The following is a 27,987-nucleotide window of genomic DNA, read 5'->3' as shown; positions in this document are numbered from 1 at the left end:
CTCTCCCCTCCTCTCCTCCTCCGTTCCACATTTTCCTGTTTTAAAGGTATTAGAAAGAACTTCTGCTCTTCTGTCTTTTTACAGTCTGTCCATCCCCGCTCGTCCCGCTCTTGCAAGGAATCACTGGAATAATTCCATTCTGTATAGGTAGAGACAGCCTTGGCTAATCTCTGGCACCTTCCAGGTGCATGGAACTACAGTTCACATTTGCCCCAACTTGGGAGTTGCAGTCTATAGCAGCTGGAAGGTACCAGGTTGGCGAAGACATTTGTGTCCGCATTCCGTGCTGTTTTGAACCCGATACCTGAGCATGCATCTCCCTCCTCTCAAAACATTCCATCACCAGGCTTTGCACCGTGGAAGGCACTGAAGATTCGTTGGCTGGGTTTGATGGGGATGTGGGGTTGTGGCTGGTAGAAATCAGGGACTGAGTGGCCTCCAAATATAGCCCCTTTTATTATTTTGGCCTTTCACTTTTGCCCTTGGGATCCAAAGAAAGGGGTCTGTTGGTATCGCCGAGGACACTGGAGTTACAAGTTTTGCGTCCATGCAGCTTTCATGTGCTGAGCACAGCCACTTGGGACAAGCAGATCTCTCAGGCTTGGCAGTCCTTCACTGGTTTGCAACATCTGCTTGAAAAATATTTGGATTTCATTGAGAGTAGCAGAATGGGGGTATGTTGCCCCAGCCTGTTATGTGCTGCCTACCTCACCAAATATTCCAGTTTTAGCATATCTGCTCAAAGAACCTTGAACCTGACTTCTGAAGCGTTATCCAGAATGCGGCAGCTAGACTGGTGACTGGGAGCAGCAGCTGAGACCACATAACACCGGTCTTGAAAGACCTTCATTGGCTCCCAGTACGTTTCTGAGCACAATTCAGAGTGTTGGCGCTGACCTTTAAAGCCCTAAACGGCCTCAGCCCAGTAGACCTAAAGGAGTATCTCTACTCCCATCGTTCAGCCTGGAAACTGAGGTCCAGCTCCGAGGGCCTTCTGGCAGCTCCCTCACTGCAAGAAGTGAGGTTACAGGGAACCATGCAGAGGGCCTTCTCGGTAATGGCAACCGCCCTGTGGAACGCCCTCCCATCAGATGTCAAGGAAATCAACAACTATCTCACTTTTAGAAGACATCTGAAGGCAGCCCTGTTTAGGGAAGCTTTTAATGTTTGATGTTTTATTCTGTTTTTAATCTTTTGGGAGCCGCCCACAGTGGCTGAGGAAACCCTGCAGAATGGGTGGGGTATAAATATTATTATTATTATTATTATTATTATTATTATTATTATCCCCATAATAACCTGACCATAACCACCTTATTCCTCCAGCTCTCCAGCTTTTTAAGATTTTGCTAGATCACAAAGTTACAAGGATATATTTGCAGCCACAGGGACAAGACACTTCTAAAGAAGGAAGAGAATTCTGAACCCAATTCCGTGTTCTGCACTTCTGCGATCTGCACACCCTGCAGTGTTTGCATCATCCTCAACATGAGACTGAAAAGTCATCGAGTTTTCACAAAGTGACGGAGGGGCCATCGGCAGTATCACCAGCCATACTGCCATCTGCTCGCACTCTTATGGGCTCCAGCAGTGGGGAAGTTTGCACCACCGCCAATGACACCGCAGTTAATGAGGGCGGCATTCAACTGAGTTCTGCTCCGAGTGGAACCTCTGAAATGAGTGGACCTAACTTATTCGTGCTCATTGATTTCAGTGGGTCTAACTCGTGAGTAAACCTTAACTGAATGCCAGTCGGTAGAGCAGGAGACTATCGATACCAGGGTTGTGGGTTCGAGAACCATGTTGGGCAAAGATTCCAGGGGGCTGAACTAGTGCCTGGAGGTGGTTGGGGGATGGATGGTGGCTAATGGAATGAGGTTGAATCCTGACAAGACAGAAGTACTGTTTTGGGGGGACAGGAGGCAGGTGGGTGTGGAGGATTCCCTGGTCCTGAATGGGGTCACTATGCCTCTGAAGGACCAGGTGTGCAGCCTGGGAGTCATTCTGGACCCACAGCTGTCCATGGAGGCGCAGGTCAATTCTGTGTCCAGGGCGGCTGTCTCCCAGCTCCACCTGGTACGCAGGATGAGACCCTCCCTGCCCATGGACTGTCTTGCCAGAGTGGTGCATGCTCTGGTTATCTCCCGCTTGGACTACTGCCATGCGCTCTATGTGGGGCTGCCTTTGAAGGTGACACGGAAACTACAACTAATCCAGAATGCGGCAGCCAGAGTGGTGACTGGGATCGGCCGCCGAGACCACATAACACTGGTCTTGAAAGACCTACACTGGCTCCCAGTATGTTTCCAAGCACAATTCAAAGTGTGGGCGCTGACCTTTAAAGCCCTAAATGGCCTCAAAGGCCCAGTAGACCTGAAGAAGCGTCTCCACCCCCACTGTTCTGCCCGGACACTGAGGTCCAGCGCCAAAGGCCTTCTGGAGCTTCCCTCCCTGCGAGAAGTGAGGTTACAGGGAACCAGGCAGAGGGCCTCCTCGGTGGTGGCGCCTGCCCTGTGGAACGCCCTCCCACCAGATGTTAAAGAGATAAACAACTACCTGACATTTAGAAGACATCTGAAGGCAGCTCAGTTCAGGGAAGCGTGGCTTCCAACAGAATATTAAAATACAACATTAAAAGCTTCCCTAAGCAGGGCTGCCTTCAGATGTCTTCTAAAAGTCTGCAACAAATGCAACCTAAAATAAAATAATAAAATAAAATAATAAAATAAAATAAAATAAAATAAAATAAAATAAGTCTGCAACAAATAAATACAACCATAGATAAGCAACGATCAGCCCCAGCAAACGTGCCCCGTGGAAAAGGGATGATGGGAGTTGTAGTTCGACAGCGCAAGGAAGAGCAGGGATCTCCGCGCCGTGCATGGGAGGGGGCGTGTCTATGCAAATACCTCCACCCTGTGCGCCAATCCGGTGAAGCGGGGATCTTGCGTCGCCCTCCGGCGGCCGGCTCCCTGCGCTTCTCCTCCTGGCCCGCAGGTGGCGGTGCCGAGTCGCTCCCGGGGAGCTGCGGCTTCGTCGCCCAGGCCTGGTCCTCGCGAGCATGCGCAGTGCCGGCCCCACGGACCCAAGGCAAGTGTGGGGCTCTGCGCGGGAGACAAAAGCGGGAGAGAAGCGGCTGGGCGGGCTGAGGGTATTACAAAGAGATGGGGGATGAGCGCAGAGGGGCCGGTCAGTTGCATTTCAGGGTGCCTTGGGGTGCAGAAGGGCTAGGCAGCTGCATTTCAGAGTGTCTTTGGGTGCAGAAGGGCTGATCATCTGTATTTTAGAGTGCCTTGGGTGCAAAAGAGCTAGGCAGTTGCATTTCAGGGTGCCTTGGGTTGCAGAAGGGCTAGACAGTTGCATTTCAGGTTGCCTTGGGTGCAGAAGGGCTAGGCAGCTGCATTTCAGGGTGCCTTGTCTGTAGAAGGGCTAGGCAGCTGCATTTCAGGGTGCCTTGGGGTGTAGAAACGTTGATCATTTGCATTTCAGGGTGCCTTGGGTTGCAGAAGGGCTAGGCAGCTGCATTTCAGGGTGCCTTGGGTGCAGAAGGGCTAGGCAGCTGCATTTCAGGGTGCCTTGGGGTGTAGAAACGTTGATCATTTGCATTTCAGGGTGCCTTGGGTTGCAGAAGGGCTAGGCAGCTGCATTTCAGGGTGCCTTGGGTGCAGAAGGGCTAGGCAGCTGCATTTCAGGGTGCCTTGTCTGTAGAAGGGCTAGGCAGCTGCATTTCAGGGTGCCTTGGGGTGTAGAAACGTTGATCATTTGCATTTCAGGGTGCCTTGGGTTGCAGAAGGGCTAGGCAGCTGCATTTCAGGGTGCCTTGGGTGCAGAAGGGCTAGGCAGCTGCATTTCAGGGTGCCTTGTCTGTAGAAGGGCTAGGCAGCTGCATTTCAGGGTGCCTTGGGGTGTAGAAACGTTGATCATTTGCATTTCAGGGTGCCTTGGGTTGCAGAAGGGCTAGGCAGCTGCATTTCAGGGTGCCTTGGGTGCAGAAGGGCTAGGCAGCTGCATTTCAGGGTGCCTTGGGGTGTAGAAACGTTGATCATTTGCATTTCAGGGTGCCTTGGGGTGCAGCAAAGCACTTTGGGGGTTCCTTGAGGACGCCTTAGGTCGGATAAAGCAGAAGAGAGGCAGGGAAGATTCCTGCTGATTATTTTGGGGGTGCAGCGAAGGAGCTGAGGGCTGTGCTGCTTTCGAAATATTCTTCTGGGGGTGCAGCAGGAGCCCTGCATCTAAGCTTTTGGCTTTCTTCCCTCTTGGCAGCTTGTCAACTTTTCCCCAAGGCCCCCTTTCCTAGGGTGAAGGGCATCCCCAACGCGGCGCACATCTCTCTCCAACTTTGGTGTTTTGGTTCCGATAAGGGGCATCAAAACCTGGCAAGCGACTCTTACCCAGGACCCTGTCCCCAGCGGTGAAATTTCACAGCTTCTGGTAAGCGGCCTCTGAAAGGCATTTCTTTTCCTGCTCTCCAATAGTGTTGGAGGCTCGATTCTCATCCAGCGCTTGAAAAACACGGGGTTGGTCTGGATGACCTTTGGTGGGCCCTTCCGACTCTACAATTTCCTGATTCCATTTCCTCCACCCTTGCAGATCAAGCCATGGAGTTTGAGGTTTCAGAATCCGGCCGCCAGCTGCCGTCGTGCCCTGCGGCGCCCTGCAAGGCCACGTTTAACGGGGAGAGGAAGGTGCCCGTCCCGGAGACGTCTTTGTGGTCTGCTGCGGAAGACACAGACACGGCGCTTCCTTCTCACGGCACCCGGCTTCAGGGCCTGGAGAGGAGGATGGTGGCTGCGGAGGAGAAGTGGGTTGTCTGCGAGAGGGTGGTGGCGGAGATGGGGCAGGAGCTGGAGAGCAAGCTGTCTGCGCTCGGGGCCCTGATCCGGGAGAACAGCCTACTCCAGAGGAGGCTGGACAACTTGGAGAACCTGCTGAAGAACCGCAACTTCTGGATCCTGAGGCTTCCTCCGGGCGTTAAGGGAGAAATCCCTCAGGTAACCTTGCCCCGTTTGGCTTAATTTGCACTACAAATTATGTGTAAATTATACAAACTATGTGTGTTGAACGCTCCTTCCTTGGAGGTTTTTATTGAAATACTTTATTGTCACTTGTACAACTTGTATACAGTGAGATTACACAAACACCCCCCACTCAGCTCTCTTAGTCTTAATTTCCCTCGTTTACCCACCAAACCCCAAAGTCAGTTGCCCTGTTGTTATCTTTTCATTCAGCAGCCTAACAGCCCAGGGATAGAAACCGTTCTTTACCCTGTTGGTGCAACTAATCCTGCTTCTATACCTTCTCCCTGAGGGCAGGAGATCAAGAAAGTGCCGGCCAGGGTGTGAACAATCCCTGCGAATTTTCCTCACTCTCCTGAGGCAACGTTCTTCCGCGTTGTCATCCAGCGGATTCACAGGACAGCCCATAATATCTTGTGCTAAATTCACCACCCTCTGTAGGCTCTTCCTATCCGTTGATGTCAAACCAGCATACCACACCGTGATGCGGTATGAAAGGACACTTTCATTGTGGACCGGTAGGAGATCATCAATAATAATAATAATAATAATTATTATTTATTTATACCCCGCCCATCTGGCTGGGCCTCCCCAGCCACTCTGGGCAGCTTCCATAGAAAGCAAAAATACAATAAAATATCACACGTTAAAAACTTCCCTGAACAGGTCTGCCTTAAGATGTCTTCTGAATGTCAGGTAGTTGTTTATCGCTTTGACATCTGCTGGAAGGGCGTTCCACAGGCCGGGTGCCACTACCGAGAAGGCCCTCTGCCTGGTTCCCTGTAGCTTTACTTCTCGCAATGAGGGAACCGCCAGAAGGCCCTCGGCGCTGGACCTCAGCGTCCGGGCAGAATGATGGGGGTGGAGACGCTCCTTCAGGTATACTGGACCAAGGCCGTTTAGGGCTTTAAAGGTCAGCACCAACACTTTGAATTGTGCTCGGAAACGTACTGGGAGCCAATGTAGGTCTTTCAAGACTGGTGTTATATGGTCTCGGTGGCCGCTCCCAGTCACCAGTCTAGCTGCCGCATTCTGGATTAGTTGTAGTTTCCGAGTCACCTTCAAAGGTAGCCCCACGTAGAGTGCATTGCAGTAGTCCAAGTGGGAGATAACCAGAGCATGCACCACTCTGGCAAGGCAGTCCGCAGGCAGATAGGGTCTCAGCCTACGTACCAGATGGAGCTGGTAAACAGCTGCCCTGGACACAGATTTGACCTGTGCCTCCATGGACAGCTGTGAGTCCAAAATGACTCCCAGGCTGCGCACCTGGTCCTTCAGGGGCACAGTTACCCCATTCAGGACCAGGGAATCCTCCACACCTGCCCGCCTCCTGTCCCCCAAAAACAGCACTTCTGTCTTGTCAGGATTCAACCTCAATCTGTTAGCCGCCATCCATCCTCCAACCGCCTCCAGACACTCACACAGGACCTTCACCGCCTTCACTGGTTCTGATTTAAAAGAGAGGTAGAGCTGGGTATCATCCGCATACTGATGAACACCCAGCCCAAACCTCCTGATGATCTCTCCCAGCGGCTGCATGTAGATGTTGAAAAGCATGGGGGAGAGGACAGAACCCTGAGTCACCCCACAAGTGAGAGCCCAGGGGTCTGAACACTCATCCCCACCACCACTTTCTGAACACGGCCCAGGAGGAAGGAGCGGAACCACTGTATGACAGTGCCCCCAGCTCCCAGCCCCTCAAGACGGTCCAGAAGGATGTTATGGTCGATGGTATCAAATGCCGCTGAGAGATCCAGCAGAACTAGGAAACAGCTCTCACCTTTGTCCCTAGCCCGCCAGAGACCATCAACCAGTGCGACCAAGGCAGTTTCAGTCCCATGATGAGGCCTGAATCCCGACTGGAAGGGATCCAAATGGTCCGCTTCTTCCAGGCGTGCCTGGAGTTGTTCAGCAACCACTCGCTCAATCACCTTGCCCAAGAATGGAAGATTTGAGACTGGGCGATAGTTGGCCATATTGGCAGCATCTAAAGATGGTTTTTTAAGAAGCGGTTTAATGACCGCCTCTTTCAGCGGGTCTCGGAAGGCTCCCTCACAGAGAGAAGCATTCACGACCCCGCGAAGCCCATCGCCCAACCCTTCCCGGCTAGCTTTTATAAGCCAGGATGGGCAAGGATCAAGGAGACAGGTGGTTGGTTTCACTCGTCTAAGCAGCCTGTCCACATCCTCGGAGGTAACAGATTGGAATTGATCCCACTCAACTTGACTAGACATAACTCTAGCACTCTCCCGCCCCAGCCCTGCTCCCACTGTGGAGTCTACTTCTTCCCGAATCTGAGCGATTTTATCTGCAAAAAACTTTGCAAAATCATTGCAGGAGAACATGTGTTCCGTACTGGGCCCCAATGTAGCAGGTGGTTCCACTAAATTGTGAACCACCTGAGAAAGTCTCCTGCTGCTGTTTTCTGCAGATGCAATAGAGGCGGTGAAGAAATTCTTCTTCACCGTCGCTATCGCCACTTGGTAGGCTCGACGTTGAGCTCTAACCTGTGTCCGGTCAGATTCGGAATGAATCAAATGTTGATTGACATTGTTCTTCCGCAATACTCTGAGGAGATGGGGTCTCAGTTGGGCTTTCTTAACCACCTGGGTTGTGTTGATTTTCCAAGTAAGGTCTTGACTGAGATAAACTCCTAGGACTTTAAAGGAAGAGACTCTCTCCACACAGCGGGGCTAGTTCTCCTCTCTTCCTCCAAAAGACCAACATCATCTCCTTTGTCTTGCTGATATTAAGGTGCAAGCTGTATATAGGGACTCTTTCACTCCGATTCTTTTTCTTCATTGCTTTTGCATCCCATTTTTCCTCCACGGAGTTCAAGGCAGCTTACGTGACAATCCCCATCTTATCCTCACAACAGCCCTGTGAGATTGGTTGGGCCTGGAGATTCCAAAATAAACATCAAGAAGAACTTTCTGAGGGGAAGAGGAATGGGCTCCCATCGGGAGGTGGTGGACTGTCGTTCACGGAAGGTTTATTTTTATTTATTTTTAGACAAAGTAATAATCATAAATAAATAAGAATAAACATGTGCACCCCACCACTGAGACCATTCCGTTGTAACTATCCAACCTCCCAAAATTTCAACACCTCTTGCGATGGTTTGACCCCTTTCCGTTTTAACAGTACAAATTCTACAAACACCTTCCAGATCTCCTCAAAATCATTTCTCCTGCATTGTCCCCATCTTACCTTAAAGGCACATGTTAATTTATAATTAATAGGTCTATGCCACACCTCTTTATACCATTCTTCCGTTTTATATTCTGCTTGCCCCTCGTGCAGCTGTCAATAAATTTGTGAGCAAGTCCTTCACAGTCTCTGAACCTTCCACCCCGTCGTAAATTGATAATAATGCCGCCTCTGAACTTTCAGTCAGCTTTAACATCCTTTGCCAGAAAAATTGTACACCCCCACCACATGTGAACATAATTCCCGGCTTCCTGGCATCCCCTCCAACATAACATAAGGTTTTTTTGAAGCAGAGGTTGGTTGGCCGTCTGTCAGGATTTCTTTCGCTGTGATTCCTGCCTTGCCGGGGGTTGGACTAGATGACCTCTGGAGTCCCTCCTTGTTGTCCTTCCACTTGCAAGTGAAGACACCTTTATTCCGACAGGCCTTTGGGAACGGTCTGCTTTGGAAGAAAAGGACCGCCTCTCCTGGTATGCCCTGCGAAGGACCTTAAGGTCCATAAATGATAACACTTTGGAGGTCCCGAGCCTCAAGGTGGTTAGATTGGTCTCAACTAGGGCCAGGGCCTTTTCAGTACTGGCCCCGACTTGGTGGAACGCTCTGTCCCAAGAGACCAGGGCCCTGCGGGACGTGACATCTTTCCGCAGGGCCTGCAAGACAGAGCTGTTCCGCCTGGCCTTCGGTTTGGACTCAGTCTGACCCTTATGTTTCCCTCCCCTTATGGTTTTGATCTATGGGCTACTTTTAAAATGAGGCTGCATTTTAAATTGCATTTTAACCTGTACAGTGGTGCCCCGCAAGACGAACGCCTCATAAGACGGAAAACCCGCTAGACGAAAGGGTTTTCCGTTTTGGAGCCGCTTCGCAAAACAAATTTCCCTATGGGCTTCCTTCGCAAGACGAAAGCCCATAGGGAAATCTCCGGGACAGCGGGGAAGCGCAGCGCGTCTTCCCCACTGTCCTCAGACCTCCTCCGAAGGCTGGCGGTGGGGCAGAGAGACCTCCTCCCGCCGCCAGCCTTGGGATGGCTGCTCCGAAGGCTGGCGGCGGGAGGAGGTCTCTCCGCCCCACCGCCAGCCCTCGGAAGGCTGCTCCGAAGGCTGGCGGCGGGAGGAGGTCTCTCCGCCCCACCGGCAGCCTTCGGAAGGCTGCTCCGAAGGCTGGTGGGGGGCGGAGAGACCTCCTCCGCCGCCAGCCTTCGGAAGGCTGCTCCGAAGGCTGGTGGTGGGGCGGAGAGACCTCCTCCCCGCGCCAGCCTTCGGATGGCTGTCCTGAAGACTTGCGGTGGGAGGAGGGTTTTCCTTCCCACCGCTAACTTTCAGAATGCTGTTCTGAATGTTGGCGTGGGGAGGAAAAACCCTCCTCCCACCGCAAGCCCCGGGAACAGAGGAGAAGCGCTGCGCGCCTTCCCCTCTGTTCCCGTACCTGTCCTGAAGGCTTGCGGTGGGGAGAAAAGCCCTTCTCCGCACCGCCAGCCTGGCAAGCGGTCTACATAGGAACGCATTAATTGATTTTCAATGCATTCCTATGGGGAACCGTGCTTCGCAAGACGAAAAACTCGCAAGAAGAAAAAACTTGCGGAACGAATTAATTTCGTCTTGCGAGGCACCACTGTATTTTAAATTGGTTTCTTTTTCCTATTATGTTTTTACTGTAATTTTACTGGTGTTAGCCGCCCTGAGCCCAGCTCTGGCTGGGGAGGGTGGGGTATAAATAATAATTATTATTATTATTATTATTATTATACTGTGCCTTATTTACCATCTGTGTTGTTATGGATTTTCAAACATTCTACCGGAGTTTAATTTACTTTTTAACAACGATCCCTTCTTTGTTTTTAGCTTTTGGTATACTCCCTGTGTTGTTTGAAATGGTGCGGAGTCCTGACCTGACATGCACTGGCTGGACGCGGGGAATCCCCATGGGAACCCCCAGGGGACAAAGGCTCAGAGCCCAGTGGTCAGAGGAAAGGAGGGAGCAGTGTTGGGAATTTGGTGAGGTTTAGTGAGCAGGAAGAGGCTGTGGCAGAGGTCAGCCCAAAATTGGAAGCTGTGTGTTGGCAGCCTGTGGAAGAAGACAGGGAGTCTCCCCCTCCTGCTGCGACCAGCTTTCCTATCTCCTGTCTCCCAGAAGCAGTAGAGGTCTGAAAAGGGCGGAGCAAAGAGCACCAAGACAACTGAGCTGCTGGGGAAGGAACTGGGCCAGGAGCCTTAGAGAGCGGTGGGCATTCAGTCCTCGCAGCTGCTTCCTTGGGGCAATAATAATAGTAATAATTTATTATTTGCACCCCGCCCATCTGGCTGGGTTTCCCCAGCCACTCTGGGCGGCTTCCAACAAAGATGAAAAATACATGAAAATGTCACACATTAAAAACTTCCCTGAACAGGGCTGCCTTCAGATGTCTTCTGAATGTCAGGTTGTTCTTTATCTCTTTGACATCTGATGGGAGGGCGTTCCACAGGGCGGGCGCCACCACCGAGAAGGCCCTCTGCCTGGTTCCCTGTAACCTCACTTCTTGCAGGGAGGGAACCGCCAGAAGGCCCTCGGAGCTGGACCTCAGTGTCCGGGCTGAACGATGGGGGTGGAGACGCTCCTTCAGGTCTACTGGGCAAGACCTCTTGGGAAGATTTGCTGAGACCCCCCCAGGCCTGAGCTGCGTTTTGTTTCCTTGAATGAAGAGATCAAAAGTGGGTGGAGGGGGAAAGATCTCTGGACGCGACGGACGGAGGCGGGGGCTCTGACGTTTGGGACTCTTTCCATCCCAGGTGCCGGTGACCTTCGGCGACATCTCGGTCCATTTTGATGCTCAGGAGTGGGCCAACCTGGACGAGGGGCAGAAGGAGCTGTACAAAGGGGTCATGCGCAGCAACTACGAGATGCTGGTGTCGCTTGGTAAGAGCTTCGACACCCAGATGGGATCTGTGCCTCTCTTTCCCTCTTAAATTTCCCAAATGATTTACTGCCTGTTGCTTGTAAGCTGCTTTGAAGGCCATTCTATTTTTCAATTGTTATTTCTCTCTTTTTTTTTTTTTAATTTGCATTTTATTTATTTGTTAACATTCTTATATTACATCGATAAATGTTATCATATTACATTACAGGACTTACTATAATATGATTTCCAACATGTATACAAAAATTATATGCAAATTTTATATACCTAGAAAGAAAATGAAACCAAAAAAAGAACAAAGAGAAAAAACTAAAACAAATCCCCCCCCAAAATCATATACATACCAACTCACTAGACTTCCTGTCTTTCCCGTTGTATATTCCATTTTTACAAATGAATGTACTCTTATTATAGTATACTTCTTTAAATATTATCTAATACATTCCTATATCAATATGTGCTCTTAGTCTTATTTCTCAACTCAGTCTCACTCCAATGTCAGTCAAATGCTATTTTTCAATTGTTGTTTATCGAATTTGTGTACCGTCCTTCGTCCGAAGGTCTCGGTTCATGATGTGAAAACGCAGAACGGAACTGCAAAGTAGACCGTAAGAACAAGAACAAAGCAAACCAACATTTAAAAGGAAGTAGATGTTTGAATTAAAAGTGGCGTAGGGGATATAATAAATCAGATCAAATCTGTGCCACAACTTTCAAACGTCTTGACTCCCATTTTTTGACTGAGCACAGCTTGTGGTGTCATCCAGAACCAACAAATGGTGGTTTAGAAGATCACAGAACATCCCTTCTGCCATTGTGTGTATATTTTATTCGGATTTGTTCATGAGGTCCATAACTTTTAGTATATGCTGAAAGGGGTAAGTTCCTCCAGGGTGCAGGAGTTGTGACCTTTTCAACAATCAAGGATGTTTTGCTTTGTGGGAAAAAAAATCTGTTCCACACCTGCTTTTGGGCACGCTGCTTCTATATTCCAATTAATGTTCATTCTCTCTCTCCCCCCCCCCCCCATCCTCTTCCTCGTGCCCCCCTGGCATTTCTGCCCATTGTGCATTCCCCACCACCCTGTTCTGAATGAGACTGACTGCCTCTCCTTTTCCCGTGGCCAGACTATGCCATTTCCAAGCCCAGGATCCTCTCCCAGATTGAGCGAGGGGAGGAACCCCGTGTGGAAGACCCAGGAGACTCGGAGGCGGAGGAGCTGCCTGTGGATCCAGGTAGGTGGGTGGGGTGATGAGGGATCAAGCCCCTTCTCCCTTAAATGGCCCTCTCCACTTTCCTGGCGGCAGTGTTGCTGTTTGGGGTTGAAAACACATGAGCAAGATGTTGGGCTAGGCAGAAGCTATGGTCAGGCAAAGAATAATGGACACCGAGAGTGCTCAAGGTGCCCCGACTATAAAATTGGAGAAATTGAGAGATATATAGCCGCACCGGCAGATATATGCTCGGTGTTTATCACTCCTGTTATACAAAAATCTCCAAATGGGTCCGAACTTCAATGTCTAAAACTCCTGGTAGAGGACAAGGATCTGGAAATTACGCTAAGGGTGGCCAAATTCAGTGCGACTGCCATAAAACGTAGGGAACAAGCTGTACTACCAAAATGATTAAGGTTTTAAATGATAATTTTAGGTTATATTTTAGTGACCAAGATTTAACATATACAGTGGTGCCTCCCAAGATGAAATTAATCCGTTCTGTGAGTCTCTTCGTCTTGCGAAGCACGGCTATTAACGGCTTAGCGGCTATTAACGGCTTAGCGGCTTTAAGAAAAAGGAAACAAGCTTGCAAGAACTCGCAAGACGTTTCGTTTTGCGAAGCAAGCCCATAGGGAAATTCGTCTTGCGAAACGACTCAAAAAACGGAAAACTCGTCTTGCGCATTTTTCGTCTTGCAAGGCATTCGTCTTGCGAGGTACCACTGTATATTTTTTTAACTGCCGCTATATCTGAATTGTCTCTGTTATACCCAATTGCAATTCAGTGTATCCCTGTTGTGTTTTATGGTTTTCCTGATATTGTAAGTGACCCGGACGACTGGTCTGTGACCGTAATAATAAAATTCATTCCTTGGGCTCAGGATCCCCAATCGCTGCAACGGACGCTTCTTCCTGGAATGGGGAAGAGGTCAAGGAGGAGGCGAGGGCCTTTGACGACCCAGAAGAGGGTCAAGAAATGAACCTCGCTATCGACCCTGACTTGGGTGAGTCCTCTTGACCCTGGCAGGACCCCTCAGTTTCACAGTTCTTATTTGAATGGCTCTGTTGTTCTTTTTTCGTGGGTTAGTACCACTGCATATTTCAACTAAGGGTGTTGATGGACCCTCGTACCTATAGACACCTAGAATCATAGAGTTGGAAGAGACCACAAGGGCCATGGAGTCCAACCCCCTGCCAAGCAGGAAACACCATCAGAGCACTCCTGACATATGGTTGTCAAGCCTCTGCTTAAAGACCTCCAAAGAAGGAGACTCCACCACACTCCTTGGCAGCAAATTCCACTGTCGAACATCTATTACTGTCAGGAAGTTCTTCCTAATGTTTAGGTGGAATCTTCTTTCTTGTAGTTTGGATCCATTGCTCCGTGTCCGTTTCTCTGGAGCAGCAGAAAACAACCTTTCTCCCTCCTCTATGTGACATCCTTTTATATATTTGAACATGGCTATCATATCACCCCTTAACCTCCTCTTCTCCAGGCTAAACATGCCCAGCTCCCTTAGCCGTTCCTCATAAGGCGTCGTTTCCAGGCCTTTGACCATTTTGGTTGCCCTCCTCTGGACACGTTCCAGTTGGTCAGTGTCCTTCTTGAACTGTGGTGCCCAGAACTGGACTGCTTCTCCTGGTATGCCCCATGGAGGAACTTAAAGTCTGCTATATGAAAAACTTTTTAAAAATCCTTATTTCCTGATGAATAGCCTTTGTACTATAACATAACTTAAAAGCCTTTTATTTTAAAAATCCAATTTGAATTAAAAAAAATCCGTTTTTTTATTTTTTTAAAAAATCATTTATTTTTATCCACCCTGGTTCTTAGCTGGACTTGGGGTCAGAGGCTCCCCAAATGCCATAGCAAAAAAAGGGGGGCCTGAGGTTAGATTCCCAGAAAAATCATTTGGAGTACAGTGGATGCTCGGGTCGCGAACGTGATCTGTGCGGGATGCACATTTGCAACCCACAGCATTTGCAACCCGCAGTCTGCGCATGCGCGGGTTGCGATACGGCACTTCTGGGCATGCGCAAAGTGCAATTTAGTGCTTCTGTGCATGCACGACCTCCGAAACCCGGAAGTAACCGGTTCCAGTACTTCTGGGTTTCGGCGGTCTGTAACTCAAAAAAACGCAACCTGAAGCATCTGTGTAAGCCGAGGTATGACTGTATACAGTAATTTCCTCCTTATTTCCCAAAGAACTCCACATTGTTCAAGACGAGACGGGGCTGCAGATTAAGGAAGAGCAGGAGGAAATCCACATTAAGGAAGAGCCTGTGTCTCCCGCGAGCCCCGGCAGCGGTGAGTGTTGAGGCCCCTTGGGCACAGAACCAGGAGCCCATTCCTGGATCTGGGCCCTGGGATGAGCACCAAGAACAGACCAGCAGCGCAGCACCGTTGACCATTCTCCGGGCTGGTGAGGCTCATTTGACGACAATGAGAAAACCGAGTCTTGAGCGTCGTCAGCCTGGTCCTGCGGAACTCCCTGCCGCTAGAGATTTAGCAGGCGCCTTCTGTGCCCAACGTTTAAACACCTACCGTACTCCGCCAGTCCTAGGCAGGCAGTTAAGAACGCTTCCTTCCACCATGGTTAATTGGGCTCCGCTTTTAAATGGTCTTATGCAGGGCAGCAGACTTTTTCAGCAGGGGGCCGGTCCACTGGCCCTCAGATCTTGTGGGGGGGGGGCGGACTATATTTTGAAAAAAAACCACGAATGAATTCCTATGCCCCACAAATAACCCAGAGATGCATTTTAAATAAAAGCACACATTCTGCTCATGTAAAAACACGCTGATTCCTGGACCATCCGCTGGCTGGATTGAGAAGGGGATTGGGCCTGATCTGGCCCCCGGGCCTTAGTTTGCCTACCAATGTCTTTACCCATAGGAACTATTAAAAGAAATCCTTTACAGAAAGTTAAAGCTTAGATCAGGGGTCAGCAAACTTTTTCAGCAGGGGGCCCGTCCACCGTCCCTCAGACCTTGTGGGGGGCCAGACTATTTTGTGGGGGGAAGTGAATGAATTCCTATGCCCCACAAATAACCCAGAGATGCATTTTAAATAAAAGGACACATTCTACTCATGTAAAAACATGCTGATTCCCAGACCGTCGGTGGACCAGATTTACAGTAGAAGGCAATTGGGCTGGATCCGGCCCCCGGGCCTTAGTTTGCCTCCCCATGGTCTTATGCTTTTGTTGCCGTAAGCCGCTTTAAAATATATATTTTCATGATGCAGCAGTATACATATTTTAAAGTGATTTGATAAACAAAAAAGCAGCTCCGTGTGCCATGACATTTGTCCGCAGCCTCTGCTGTCGTTGGACTTTTTCTGCATGTCGGCCTTTTCCCATCGGTAAAATGACGGTTGGGTTTTGGGGGGGGGCAGCAGGGGGCGTAAAAGATTGCTGGGGAATGATGACCAGTTTCGGTCTCCCCTCTCTCTCATCCACAGGGCCCCTTGTTCCTGCCTGGATTAAACAGGAGGAGGAGGAGGAAGAAGAGGAGGAGGAGGAAGAAGATGAACAGCCCATTGAGGATCAGCAGGTCTTGGTTCCAGCAGGTGAGGGCTGGCTTGGGAAGAATCATAAAATCAAAGAATCCGTAGAGCCGGAAGGGGCTCCAAGGGTCATCTAGACCAACCCCCTGCAAAGAGGAGGAAGGCCTTTTAGTTTTCGGCATAGAATAGAGCTGTTGGGGAGATGCTGAGGCTGCCTAAAGATCCATAGCATTCTTCAGCCAGACCCACATCCTGCAAGATCTTTACTCAATCTTTCAGTGTGGCGGCACCTAAACTGTGGAACTCCCTGCCTCTTGATATCAGCCTTCACTATGTACTCTTTTCGGTACCTGCTAAAAACTTTCTTGCTTAGGAAAGCTTTCCCAGATGTTTAGAAAGTGCCTTGTAGTTATAATCTGTTTTTAGTCTTATTCTTATTTTAACTTTTCAAAAGTAAAAACTTTTTTAATATAAAATTTATTTGGTTTTCCAAATACTTTTTTACAGAGAATTTATCACACATAAATAATAAAAACAAGATTCCAAGGAATCTCCTGGACTTCCACCCTCCCTTTTGTGGGTCCTATTGTTATTAATCCTTTCCTCCCACATCTTTTGTGATAATCCAAAACCTTTACCTCTTCCATTCAAAAGTTGAAACTTCCAAGTGGTTTGCAAAAAGAATAAGTCAGTAAGATTATTAACAAAAACAAATTAAAACATTCGGCGACGTTCCTGGCTCAATCTCCAGTCGCATCTCTCGGCAAGGTGGGGGAAACTACCAGTCAGTGTAGGCAATACAGAGCTACATGGAGCAACACTCTGACACCTTTGTTAAATCAGCCTTTGATTTAGAACAGTGAGGACTAGAATCTTGCTTTATTTTTAGGGGAGCACAGCAATAGAGCCTCTGCTTGGCATGCAGGAGGTCCCAGATTCGGCTCCCAGTGACCTCTCGAGATAGGGCTGGGAATGTCCTCATCTGAAATCCCCCACAACGGCTGCCTGCCAGTGTAGACAGTACTGAGCAGGATGGACCCAACGATCTAACAGTTTCCTGTGAGCTTCAGGAGACTTTTCCTTGCCCCTGCCCAGCCCCCTTTTCCTAAAGACAGTTTGCTTTTTGCCCCAGCTGGACGCCATACGCCGTGCAGGGCCGCAGAAGAGGAGGAGGAGGAGGAGGAAACCGACGAGAAGTCAGCCGCCCAACCCAGCGCGACGGAGAACCCCGAGCGGAAAGCGGTCGAAGGGAACCTCTTCCAGTGCGAGATGTGTGCCGCGGACGGCTCGCCTCGGACGGCCTCCGCCGACCACCCCTACAGCCGCAAGCGGAAGTTCCAGTGCACGGGCTGCAACCGGAGCTTTGCCTTCCAGGGCCAGCTCTCGCAGCACCTTCTGACGCATGCGCCCGGCGCCCAGTTCCCGTGCGCCCAGTGCAACCTGTGCTTCTCCAGCCAGAAGTCGCTGGCCGTCCACGAGCGCGTCCACTCGGCCGACTGGGCCCTGCCCTGTTCTGTCTGCAGCAAGGCTGGCCCGCCTGCCTTTGACCAGAACCAGCAGTCTCCCGCGCCCGGCCGGCCTGCCCCCTGCCTGGAGTGCAGCGTCTACTTCACTGACCCGGCCGCCCTGGCCGCCCACCGGCGGATGCACTCGGACGACTGGCCTTTCCGCTGCCCACAATGCGACCGGACTTTTGTGCACCAGGGGCTGCTGCTGGAACACCTGGAAAACCACAGCCGCATGCAGAGCCGGCGCTGCCACACCTGCGGGTCGTGGCTGTCCTACAAAGGGACCCTGATGCCCAGCGGAGCCCGCCTGTTCCACTGCAAGAGGTGCAACACCGCTGGACGAGTCCCAGGAGACTTGAGGGCCTGAGGCGGGAGAATTCGACCCGCCGTCGTTGAGGGGGCGGCCCTCAAACAGGCACAGAGAGTGTTCTCCGGGCAGACCCTTTGAGCTCAGCAAGGCAGCCGGGGACCCTTCTCTCTGGAGAAAACAGGGCATTCTCCCCCGAGACCTGCACAACTTTGTGGCTTTGTGCAGGAAGCCTTTGTGTGGCTTTGTGCAGGTGGCAGGAAGGCAGACCGGTAAACGGAGAGCCAGGCTGGGGGTGAGAAGCAAGCAGAAAGGGCCGCCCAAGATTTGGCACAACTTTCTCTGAGCCTGGAAGGCGAGGTTGCAGTGGGACGAGAAAGTGCTTTCCCTGCTAAGTTTCCCTGGCCTGGTTCCCTGTGCTGGGGTTTAAGGCTTGCACCTCCCAGGAATCTCCAACAGCCTTTGCAAGGCCTCACAGAGCCCAGTAAGGTGGGGATAATCACTCGGGTTGTGTGTGTGTGTGTTTTCCTGCCTTTGCGTGCAAACCTCCAGGACATACCGTATTTTTCGCTCTGTAAGACGCACCAGACCATAAGATGCACCTAGTTTTTGGAGGAGGAAAACAAGGAAAAAAATATTCTGAATCCCAGAAGACAGAACAGCAAGAGGGATCACTGTGCAGTGAAAGCAGCAATCCCTCTTGCTGTTCTGGCTTCTGGGATAGCTGTGCAGCCTGCATTCGCTCCATAAGACGCACACACATTTCCCCTTTTTAGGAGGGAAAAAGTGTGTCTTAAAGAGCAAAAAATACGGTAATCCCCAGGGACTAAACTGCAGGCCTGCTGCACCGCTCTCTTTTGAGTCCTCACGTGGGTCAGACTGTGGAGCAGCGTTCCTGGGATGGCCAAGCCTCTCGTTATGAAGGGAGGGGGTCCCTCTCCCTGGCCAAGATGGGCCCAGCTAGGATTTTGCGGTGTGGCAAAGCTGTGGCCACATACCATCCGTGGATACAGGCGGAGAGGGCCTTGTTAATTTTCCCCCTGCAGTCCTCCTCCGTTTCTGCGACCTCAATAAGCCCCAGTTCCTTTTCCTTTGGCAAACTTTCCTCTTTTTTCTCGGGCTGTGTCTGCCTGAGGGACGCACCTGCCCGTCCTGCAGGGGGGTGGCACACGCTGAATGCCCAGAGATCAGTGGGGCTGGGAAGGCAACAGTGCTGAGACGTGAACCCCTCTTGATAGCAGCAGCTCCAGTTTTGTGGAAGGTTTGGCACAGCCTCCTCACCCCTCCCCGGGGCCACAGGCACAAATCCCCCAAAAATACCCAAACGAGGGGGCGGCCTTTCCAGTGACATTTGCAGCGGCCAGTTCTGGGGTCCTCTCCTCAAAGACAGCTACTGAAGCCCCCTAGAGTGGCACGTTGAATGCCCGGTGGTTTGTGGGGTCTAGCCATGAACCCAGTACAGTGGGTGTAGGGCAGGGGCAAGGAATTACCTTGGCAGTGCCACTTCCTTCACCATCTGCCAAGGGAAGAGGCTCCAGAAGGGATGGCTCGCGTTGCCTCCTCTGTTCAACCCCCCAGCGACCCCATTTCCTCCGTGCCCGCTGCCTCTGGGCTACTGAAGGCCTCAGAGCTCCTCATTAGGTGCTTGCTGCTGCCCCATGGAGGTGGATCGGGGCCTTCTTAAAGGGGCAGCCGCTCTGACAAAGGTGATCCCCTGTGGATCTGTGATGCGTGCCAGCCTTAAGCTGCCAGGTTCTCCAGTTTTCTGGATCCCTCCGTAGGGCTTCATCCCGGACTTCAGAGATTCTGGATCTGCCCTATTGCCTTTCCAAAGCAGGGGTCCAAGGAGATGTTTTGCCGCAGTTCGGTTGAAGCAGGTTGGCTGCTGAGTCCTTCCTGTCGTCCCCACCATATTACGGGATATTCAACTTCTGGAAGATTTCCTTATGCACCCGCCTTTTATAAATAGGAACTTGGAACACTTCCTTAAGCTCCGTTTGTCGCTGTGGCGTCTTCCCCTGTCCCCTTGGAGTTGTGAATCGTGCTCCTTATACCATAATCAGTGGGTCATGGAAGAGGAGGGAATTTGCCACCAGCTGATAGGCTTTCCTGCGAGTTACGTTCTCCGCAGGTTGACCTGCTGCTCCTATCAGCCCAGTCCCCATGGCCCGTGGTCAAGACTGACTCAGGGACCATTGCTTTTGCTGCCCTTAAAGCTGCGTCGATGGCTCCTTCCCCATTGGAGAAGCATAAAGTTCTTATAGCAAGCCATCCCCTTGGTGGTTGAGAGTCCTTCTGGGGCCAGCTCGACATCTGCTTTGGCGCTGGAAGGAAGCTTCTCTGCCAAATTCTGGGTGGACTTAAAGGCTCTGTTCCCCTATCCCCAGTTTGGGATTAATTCCCACTCCAGGAAACTCCTGTAACCTCTTTGCTGTGGAGCCGGTACATGAGTTTGAAACATTGCTGAAATTATGAAAATAAAAATTCAAAAAAAAAACCTAGTGCGTAACTTTTTCATTTTGGAGTGCCTTGTTTGAAGGCAGACCTGTTTAGGGAAGTTGTTAATGTTTGGTGCTTTATTGTGTTTTTAATATTCTGTTGGGAGCTGCCCAGAGTGGCTGGGGAAACCCAGCCAGATGAGTGGGGTGTAAATAATAATAATTATTATTATTATTATTATCATTATCATTATCATTATTATTATTAGAGTTGAGCAGACATAAAAGAGTTACCGCAAAATCCTGGGACAAACTCGAGTAACTTTAACTCACTGGGATATGTGTGGGGTCCATTGTTTTGTATAGCTGTAGTAGGGGATTTTTTCCCATTAGCCACACCATTGCGTTATTTAAGGTACGTTTAGTTGGTCATGGTGGTGACTGCTGGGGAACTGAAAAAAGTGGAGTCCACAGGCTTATAAATTACAGAAACTCTATAAATAATGACAGGCAACATGCGGCCTTCTGGCAGTTCCCTCCCTGCGAGAAGCAAAGCTGCAGTGAACCAGGTATAGGGCCTTCTCGGTAGTGGCCCCCGCCCTGTGGAATGCCCTCCCATCAGATGTCAAGGAAATAAACAACCAGCTGACTTTTAGAAGACACCTGAAGGCAGCCCTGTTGAGGGAAGTTTTTCATGTTTGGTGTTTTATCATGTTTTTAATGTTCTGTTGGGAGCTGCCCAGAGTGTCTGGGGAAACCCAGCCAGATGGGTGGGGTACAAATAAATTATTATTATTAATATTAATAATAATAATAATAATAATTCCAACAGCCAAGCTAGTGCCAAACATCTTGCTCTGCTTTCCCTGGGACCACACCAGCGAGGCTGAGAGGAGGGGCTTGTCACCTGGGCAGCCCTGGACCTCCAGACACACTGCCCAGGCTTGTGCCCTGGGGAAGTCCCTTCGGTGTTGCTAACGCAGCGTTTTGACTTCACCCCAAAGCACACTTCCTTGTCTCTCTAGACAGGTGCATGCCAACAACAACGGATGATGGAAACACCATTGCTTTTTTTATAATTTATTTTATGGCCGGAGTGCAAATTCTGTAGCCTGCAGGCCACATGCCAGGCCACTCTGGTCCTCTCGCCATTTGACCAATTGGGATGCTTCTTTGAACTGTAAATTCTTCTCGCTTAACTGGATGGAGAGAAGGTGATGTGGCCATATCCAGAAAGGAGCCCCCTGTACCAGGATACCATTTGCGTTTGCTGCTCCTTCTTGCCTCTTGCCTCTTGCCCTCACTGCCCCTGCTATATTGTTGATGCGTGAGCATCATCTACTCTTGGGTTTTCTTCTCTTTTTGTGGTAGTTTCTAGAGTTTGCTGCGTCTTTTACTTCTTTACCTCATCAGCAGCAACACCAGCTTTCCAGCTATCTCCTAGTGAAATCCCCACTACAGGAATAAACACCATTTGGTTCTGTTTCTCAGAGTCTTTATTATTTACAAAACTTTACACTGGTCATTAATAAAGAGGAAAAAATCCAAAATCAAATAAACAAACAATCTCTTTCTCCTTTTAGCCATCCGGCCAGAGACCTAAGGCTGACTTTTTTCACATGCTTCAGTTACAGATAGGTAGCCGTGTTGGTCTGCCATAGTCAAAACAAAAAAATTCCTTCCAGTAGCACCTTAAAGACCAACTAAGTCAGTTCTTGGTATGAGCTTTCGTGTGCATGCACACGAAAGCTCATACCAAGAACTGACTTAGTTGGTCTTTAAGGTGCTACTGAAAGGAATTTTTTTGTTTTTTCACATGCTCATTTAAACTGACCCAGACTCAACTGATCACATGCCCTTCTAAGGACCCCTGTTGCTGGGGGAATGTTCCGTTGCCTAGCAACTGTTCAAAGCCATTACAGGTTTATTTTAATCTAGAATATTCCAACAGCCCCCCCCCCCCCAATTGAAATACTGCCATGGATACCTGGTAATTTCATTTTATTTCTTTACTCGGTAAGACCCAATTCCGTAGTTGGCATTTTAAATTTCACAGCAGCCAATGGCCCAATTTCAGTGGTTCTGGGGAGGGGGAGGGATGGCGTGGGAGGAGGGGCAGGCCGGGCAGGGGGCACATGGCACAGGCAGTTAGTGACTGTGCTGTGTGCCAGCCCTTCCTCCAATTTGGGGAATTGTGGTTGTCATATCACCAAGCCCTTGGATCCACAACTGCTGCTGTTGAATGCCAGGATGGCCCAGAATAAAATCTCCCTCATCCATTATCTGATTATGGATGAGGAGGCTGGTCTGGCTTGTATCACACAGACCTGGGTGGGTCAGCAGGGTGGAGTTGGTCTCACCCAGCTGTGCGCACCTGGGTACTCAGTGCAGCATCAGGCCAGAGTTGAGGGTCAGGGAGGGCGAGTTGCTGTGGTCTATAGGTAAAGGGACCCCTGACCATTAGGTCCAGTTGTGGCCGACTCTGGGGTTGCAGCGCTCATCTCGCTTTATTGGCCGAGGCGTACAGCTTCCGGGTCATGTGGCCAGCATGACTAAGCCGCTTCTGGCGAACCAGAGCAGCACACGCCGTTTACCTTCCCGCCAGAGCGGTACCTATTTATCTACTTGCACTTTGATGTGCTTTCGAACTGCTAGTTTGGCAGGAGGAGGGACCGAGCCACGGGAGCTCACCCCGTCGTGGGGATTCAAACCGCCGACCTTCTGATCGGCAAGTCCTAGGCTCTGTGGTTTAGACCACAGCGCCACCCACGTCTCACTGTGGTCTATAGAGACTATCTCCAGGCTTTTGGTCCAGTTGAGGGTGGGAATCTAGAGTGTGTGCTCCTCACATTGGGGAAATGGGACAGATTAGGGATTCTGTTGGTTTACTGCCCAGCAGTCTCCCTGCCTGAGATGACAGAGCTGGTCTCAGAGGTGGTGTTGAAGACTCCGAGACTGCTGGATCTAGGAGACTTCAACATCCATGCCAAGGCAGCCAGCTCTGGGGCGGCTCAGGACTTCATGGCTGCCATAAGGACCATGGAGCTGTCCCAACATGTCACTGGCTCAACACCACATGGCAGGCCACACTCTGGACCTTGTTTTCTCGGCTGAGCAGGAAGTGGGTGATCTGAGGGTGGGAGACATTGACATCAGTCCCTTGTCATGTTCTGATCACTTCTTGTTAAGATTTAGGATGTTAACAGATGAAGGTGATGGAGTACATGGAAATGGCGGAAATGACTGGCAGAATCCGAGACCTGGGAGAAGAGTCGGTAGAAGAAGATTGGAAGAAATTTAAAGACTACTTACAGAAACATTGTAAAATTAAGGAATGTTAGAAGGATGTTCGAATGAAGTTATGTGGTTTTAGCAGTAATGTTACAAAGGAGTATGTAAAAATGGATTGTAAATAGGTGAGAATGTAAAGTTATAATATATTAGGTTAAATGATTAAGATAAAAGCAAAAATGGAAAGGATTTGCTGAAATAACAAATTGAACTAGAATACAAAAAAGGGAGGTGTGAGGAGGTCAGGGAAATAAGTAAATGAAAGACAAGACATGGAAAGGTTGATTTGTTTTTTTTAATTGTTTTTAATTGTTTTTATTTTTCTGTATTTTGTATTTTCTTGCTTCTTTTTCTTTTTTTTCTTATTCTTGTAACTTTTTTTGAAACTTTAATAAATATTATTTTTTTTAAAAAAGGATGTTAACACTTTCCCCCCTCCACAGAGGTGGGGGACCTATTAGGAAGGCCCGCCCTTGGAGACTGATGGATCCAGTGGGGTTCCAAACGGCTCTGGTTTTTTTCCCGGCTGATATGACTGGTGGTCCTTGTCAAAGCTCTGGCTGACCTCTGGAACACCCGAATGGCTTGGGTTATTGATATGATTGCCTGTGAGTGCCCTCCCTCTCCCACCTTGTGGAGCCCAATTGGCCCCCTGGTATACTCCAGAGCTTAAGATGAGGAAACAAGCTGGGAGACAGCTTTAACGCAAGGGGAGGAACGATCTGAGTGAATGCAACTGAACACTGGTAAAGGCTCATTATCGAGGCTACCCAGTGGCAGAGAAGGAAGCAAAGAAACCCTACTTTGCTGCGTCCATTGCATCCCCGTTATGTCATCCAGCAGAGCTTTTCTGGGTTGTACGGGGCCTTTTACAGGCTGACCCAAAGGAGGTGATAGAACCAACGGTAGCTCGCTGTGACTTGTTTGCAAAGCATTTTGAGGATAATTGAAATTGAAATACTTTATTGTCACTTGTACAACTTGTATACTGTACAGTGAGATTACACAAGCACCCCCCCACTAAGCTCTCTTAGTCTTAATTCCCCTCGTTTACTGACACACACACACCAAACCCGCAAGTCAGTTGCCCTATTGTTATTTTTTTCATTCGGCAGCCTAACGGCCCAGGGATAGAAGCTGTTCTTCACCCTGTTGGTGTGACTAATCATGCTTCTATATCTTCTCCCTGAGGGCAGGAGATCAAGAAAGTGCCGGCCAGGGTGTGAATCATCCCTGAGAATTTTCCTCACTCTCCTGAGGCAACGTTCTTCGATGTCATCCAGCGGATTCACGGGACAGCCCATAATATCTTGTGCTGTATTCACCACCCTCTGTAGGCACTTCCTATCAGATGATGTCAAACCAGCATATCACGCCGTGATGCAGTATGAAAGGACACTTTCTATTGTGGACCGGTAGAAGGAGATCATCAAATGTTGATTGACATCATTCTTTTGCAATACTGTTGGAGTCTCTGTTGGGCTTTCTTAACCACTTGGATTGTATTGATTTTCCAAGTAAAATCGCTTGCAGCCACCAAGACCTTGACTCTGCTGTTATAGCAGATGAATCTCATGGGGTGTCCAGAGCACAGTCTAGTCCTGTTGTGTTGGATGAGTTTCAGTTGCTAAGGCTTGAGGATGTGGACAGGGTGTTGGATCAGTCAGGGCGACCACCTTGCCCCTCTTGGCTGATCAAAACCAGCAGGGAGGGAACAGCTGGCTGGGCCAGGGAGGTGGAAACCTACCTACCGGTAACTACCAGCCAGTTGCTAATCTCCCTTTCCTGGGCAAGGTTCTGGAGCGAGTGGCCGTAGACCAGATCCAGGCACTTTTGGAAGAAACTGATTTTCTGAATCCATTTCAATTGGGGTTTAGGCCTGGTTTTGGCACAGAAGTTGCTTTGGTTGCCCTGTATGATGACCTCTGTCAAGAGGTTAATTGTTCTCGACCTCTCAGTGGCTTTCGATACCATTGACCATGGTATCCTTCTGGAGCGACTCTAGGGGTGGATGGCACCGCTATACAGTGGTTCCAGTCCTACTGAGATGGTCGTTTCCAGAGGGTGCTACTTGGGGAGTGCTTTTCAGCCCTGTGGAACCTTCAACGTGGGGTTCCACAGGGCTCAATCCTTTTTGTGCGTCTGTGTGGTTACTTTAGATTTTTGTTTTTGTTTTAATTTTTATTTATTTATTTATACTTATACATCATACAAACAAGCATTGAATAAAATGAACAAATAATACAAAACCAGAAGAAAACACAAAAGCAAAATTACAAGGATATAAACATAATAACATAAACTAAAATTGAAAATATAAAACATTATATTCTCCTAAAAATAAGAAAATGAAAAATAATACAAAAAAAGAGGAAGCTTCACTACAGGTGCTCTGCGTGACTTAAGCTTCACTGCACACATCACATTCCACAACCTTAGAACATGGTTTCAATGTGATTCCCTTCACACAACCCCGGCATTTTAGCAACAGTTCTAAAATTGACACAAGCTAATCTTCTGTGGTATATAAATGAGGTGAGGTTTTCCCCGAGACTATCCATGGAAGTCATGAAGAGAACTGCAGGGCTTAAGCCAGCCAGCTTCTGTTTTCTAAAGAAACAAATGCCTTTCTAAATTATTTCTAAATACAAGGTCTTTCTGAAAAGAAATTATATGGGAAATCAAGCTCTCTAGGATCATAGGGCGCCCCTCCCTGGTAGCCGTGTGTTGTAAGAGAATCTTTGTTTTCCATATATCCTGGCCTGGTCTCTATTTATTTCCCGACCGACTTTAACCTACAAAGCACAATCTTTCTGAAGGTCCAGTCTTCCTTAAGAAGCTGAACCCCTTAACAGAACCTCTTTTTCGTTAATTTCACTGTGTCACAGGAAGAATGGGCTGTATCAACTTGTGACATCACAGGGAGTTGATAGGCCTCAGTTGGTGACATCACAGGGAGTTATAGACATCGGTTAGTGATGAGTGTCATCGCTTTGGTTGTGTTCTATGCGAGCAGGAGCCTTCTCCCAAGGTTTACACTGACCCTTGAACAGCACATTCCCTGTTTGCTGCAAACCTTGTGAGCTAGCAGCATGGTCAACTCCTGTGTTTGTCTGGAAGACAGTGAGAAGGCTGAAAACAGAAGTCGCCAGACAGAGAACAGCAGAGTGGATGGATTAGTACTTGACACACCAGCAGGAATTTGGACGTTGGTAGACAATCATCAGGAACCTCCTTATTGAGTGATGACTTTGCATGAAATGGCTGAAACAGGTACCTTCCTGCTCTCGTGTGGCACTCCAGTTGACCATCTGCTGTGGTGAGGTCTGCAGGGCCTGTTCCCTTACAAGGCCTTACAATTGGAAGCCCACTGACAGAAGTTGACAGGGCAAAGTGAGGAGGGAAGTTGTCCAATGCAGCCAGTGGAGGTGTCTAGGTGACAGTGGCTGCCACAAGGCTGAAGCCGGCTGATATTTGTGGATGCAAGCTGGTTGACATTCACCTCTGTTGAGGTGAATTTGGCATGGTCCACACCAAGGACAAAGCTGCCAGACAGAAGCCAGTGGAGGTGTATGGGAGGATGCTGTTGGATAGAAGCCATCGCACTCAGCTGTTTGCCTTACAGGGATGTCCGAAGCCGGTGAGGTTTCCCCGAGACCATCCATGGAAGTCATGAAGAGAACCGCAGGGCTTAAGCCAGCCAGCTTCTGTTTCCTAAAGAAATAAATGCCTTTCTAAATTATTTCTAAATAGAAGGTCTATTATATGAGAAATCAAGCTCTCTAGGATCATAGGGCACCCCTCCCTGGTAGCCGTGTCACTGGAAGAAGGGGCTGTATCCACTTGTGACATCACAGGGCAGTTACAGATGTCCATTAGTGACATCACAGGGAGTCTGTAGCCCATGGCAACAGCTGGGGGCACCTTATTTTTTATTAAAAATAAAAATGACTGCTGAGGTGCCTTCACAACAAAATGTATGCAATTTTTATGAAAGAAATAACAACGGTATTGTTAGGAGTCCAGGTTCCTGTCTTGATAACACAGTAAACGTATGTAATTAAAAGGTAGATTTATTGCAAAAACAAGCAATTGGCTCTGGATGGCTCTAGCCAAGCATCCGGCATCCTCAGTCAGTTGACCCTTCTAAAGAATCCTTCCATTTCTGGCAGAATAAACTGAACCTATGACCCTTGCATTTCTTATTTTGTTTCCTGTTAAACACCCTCCCCCGGCAACGACTTCCTGGCTCCTTGGATCCACTCCAACTTCTTCCTGAGAAGACAGGCTGTCAATCTTCTCCTTCGCGCCTGCCTGTGCCTCTTTCCAACATGGTCTCTGCAAGAGAAATCTGATCCTGTCGGTTGCAAACTGCGGGCTGCTGCTGGCTGCATTCCTAGGCTGGGAGCTAGCATATTCATGACAGGTATAGCTTTTGCTGGCAGTTTTCCCTCAGTGGAAACTTCTGTGGGGCGGAGAAAGAAAGCGCGTCCATTAGCCAGCCAGGGGTCCGCCCCGTGCCGCAAGGCACTCCAACTCCCATCATTCCCTTTCCAGCGCTGCCGACGGCGCCAGCATTTGAACGACTGTGGATGCCGCAAGG

General features: G+C 49.4%; 1 protein-coding gene and 1 long non-coding RNA gene across 3 annotated transcripts; both read left to right on the top strand.

Annotated features, from left to right (window-relative positions):
* Window positions 1–3,060: 3,060 nt before the first annotated feature.
* On the top strand, window positions 3,061–20,262 carry LOC310827761 (zinc finger protein 783-like). 2 transcript variants are annotated; one of them, XM_083704172.1, is made up of 9 exons: window positions 3,061–3,090; window positions 4,264–4,431; window positions 4,591–4,991; window positions 10,991–11,117; window positions 12,246–12,353; window positions 13,216–13,338; window positions 14,541–14,642; window positions 15,796–15,903; window positions 16,973–20,262. In XM_083704172.1, the coding sequence occupies exons 3-9, from the start codon at window positions 4,599–4,601 to the stop codon at window positions 17,713–17,715; spliced, it is 1,704 nt and encodes a 567-aa protein (XP_083560298.1). In that variant the 5' UTR covers window positions 3,061–3,090; window positions 4,264–4,431; window positions 4,591–4,598; the 3' UTR covers window positions 17,716–20,262. The 2 variants fall into 2 exon arrangements, with proteins under 2 accessions (XP_083560298.1, XP_083560297.1); XM_083704171.1 differs by having other exon boundaries at window positions 3,087–3,151.
* A 5,643-nt stretch (window positions 20,263–25,905) lies between these two features.
* Window positions 25,906–27,126, top strand: LOC310827917. Its single transcript, XR_014556558.1, has 2 exons — window positions 25,906–26,284; window positions 26,318–27,126. It is a non-coding gene; the product is annotated as an uncharacterized lncRNA (long non-coding RNA).
* The last annotated feature ends 861 nt before the right edge of the window (window positions 27,127–27,987 follow it).

The sequence above is a fragment of the Podarcis gaigeae genome, assembly GCF_964106915.1.
Source record: "Podarcis gaigeae genome assembly, chromosome: 12".
Taxonomy (NCBI): Eukaryota; Metazoa; Chordata; class Lepidosauria; order Squamata; family Lacertidae; genus Podarcis; species Podarcis gaigeae.
This window is presented reverse-complemented; position numbering and strand designations above follow the sequence as displayed.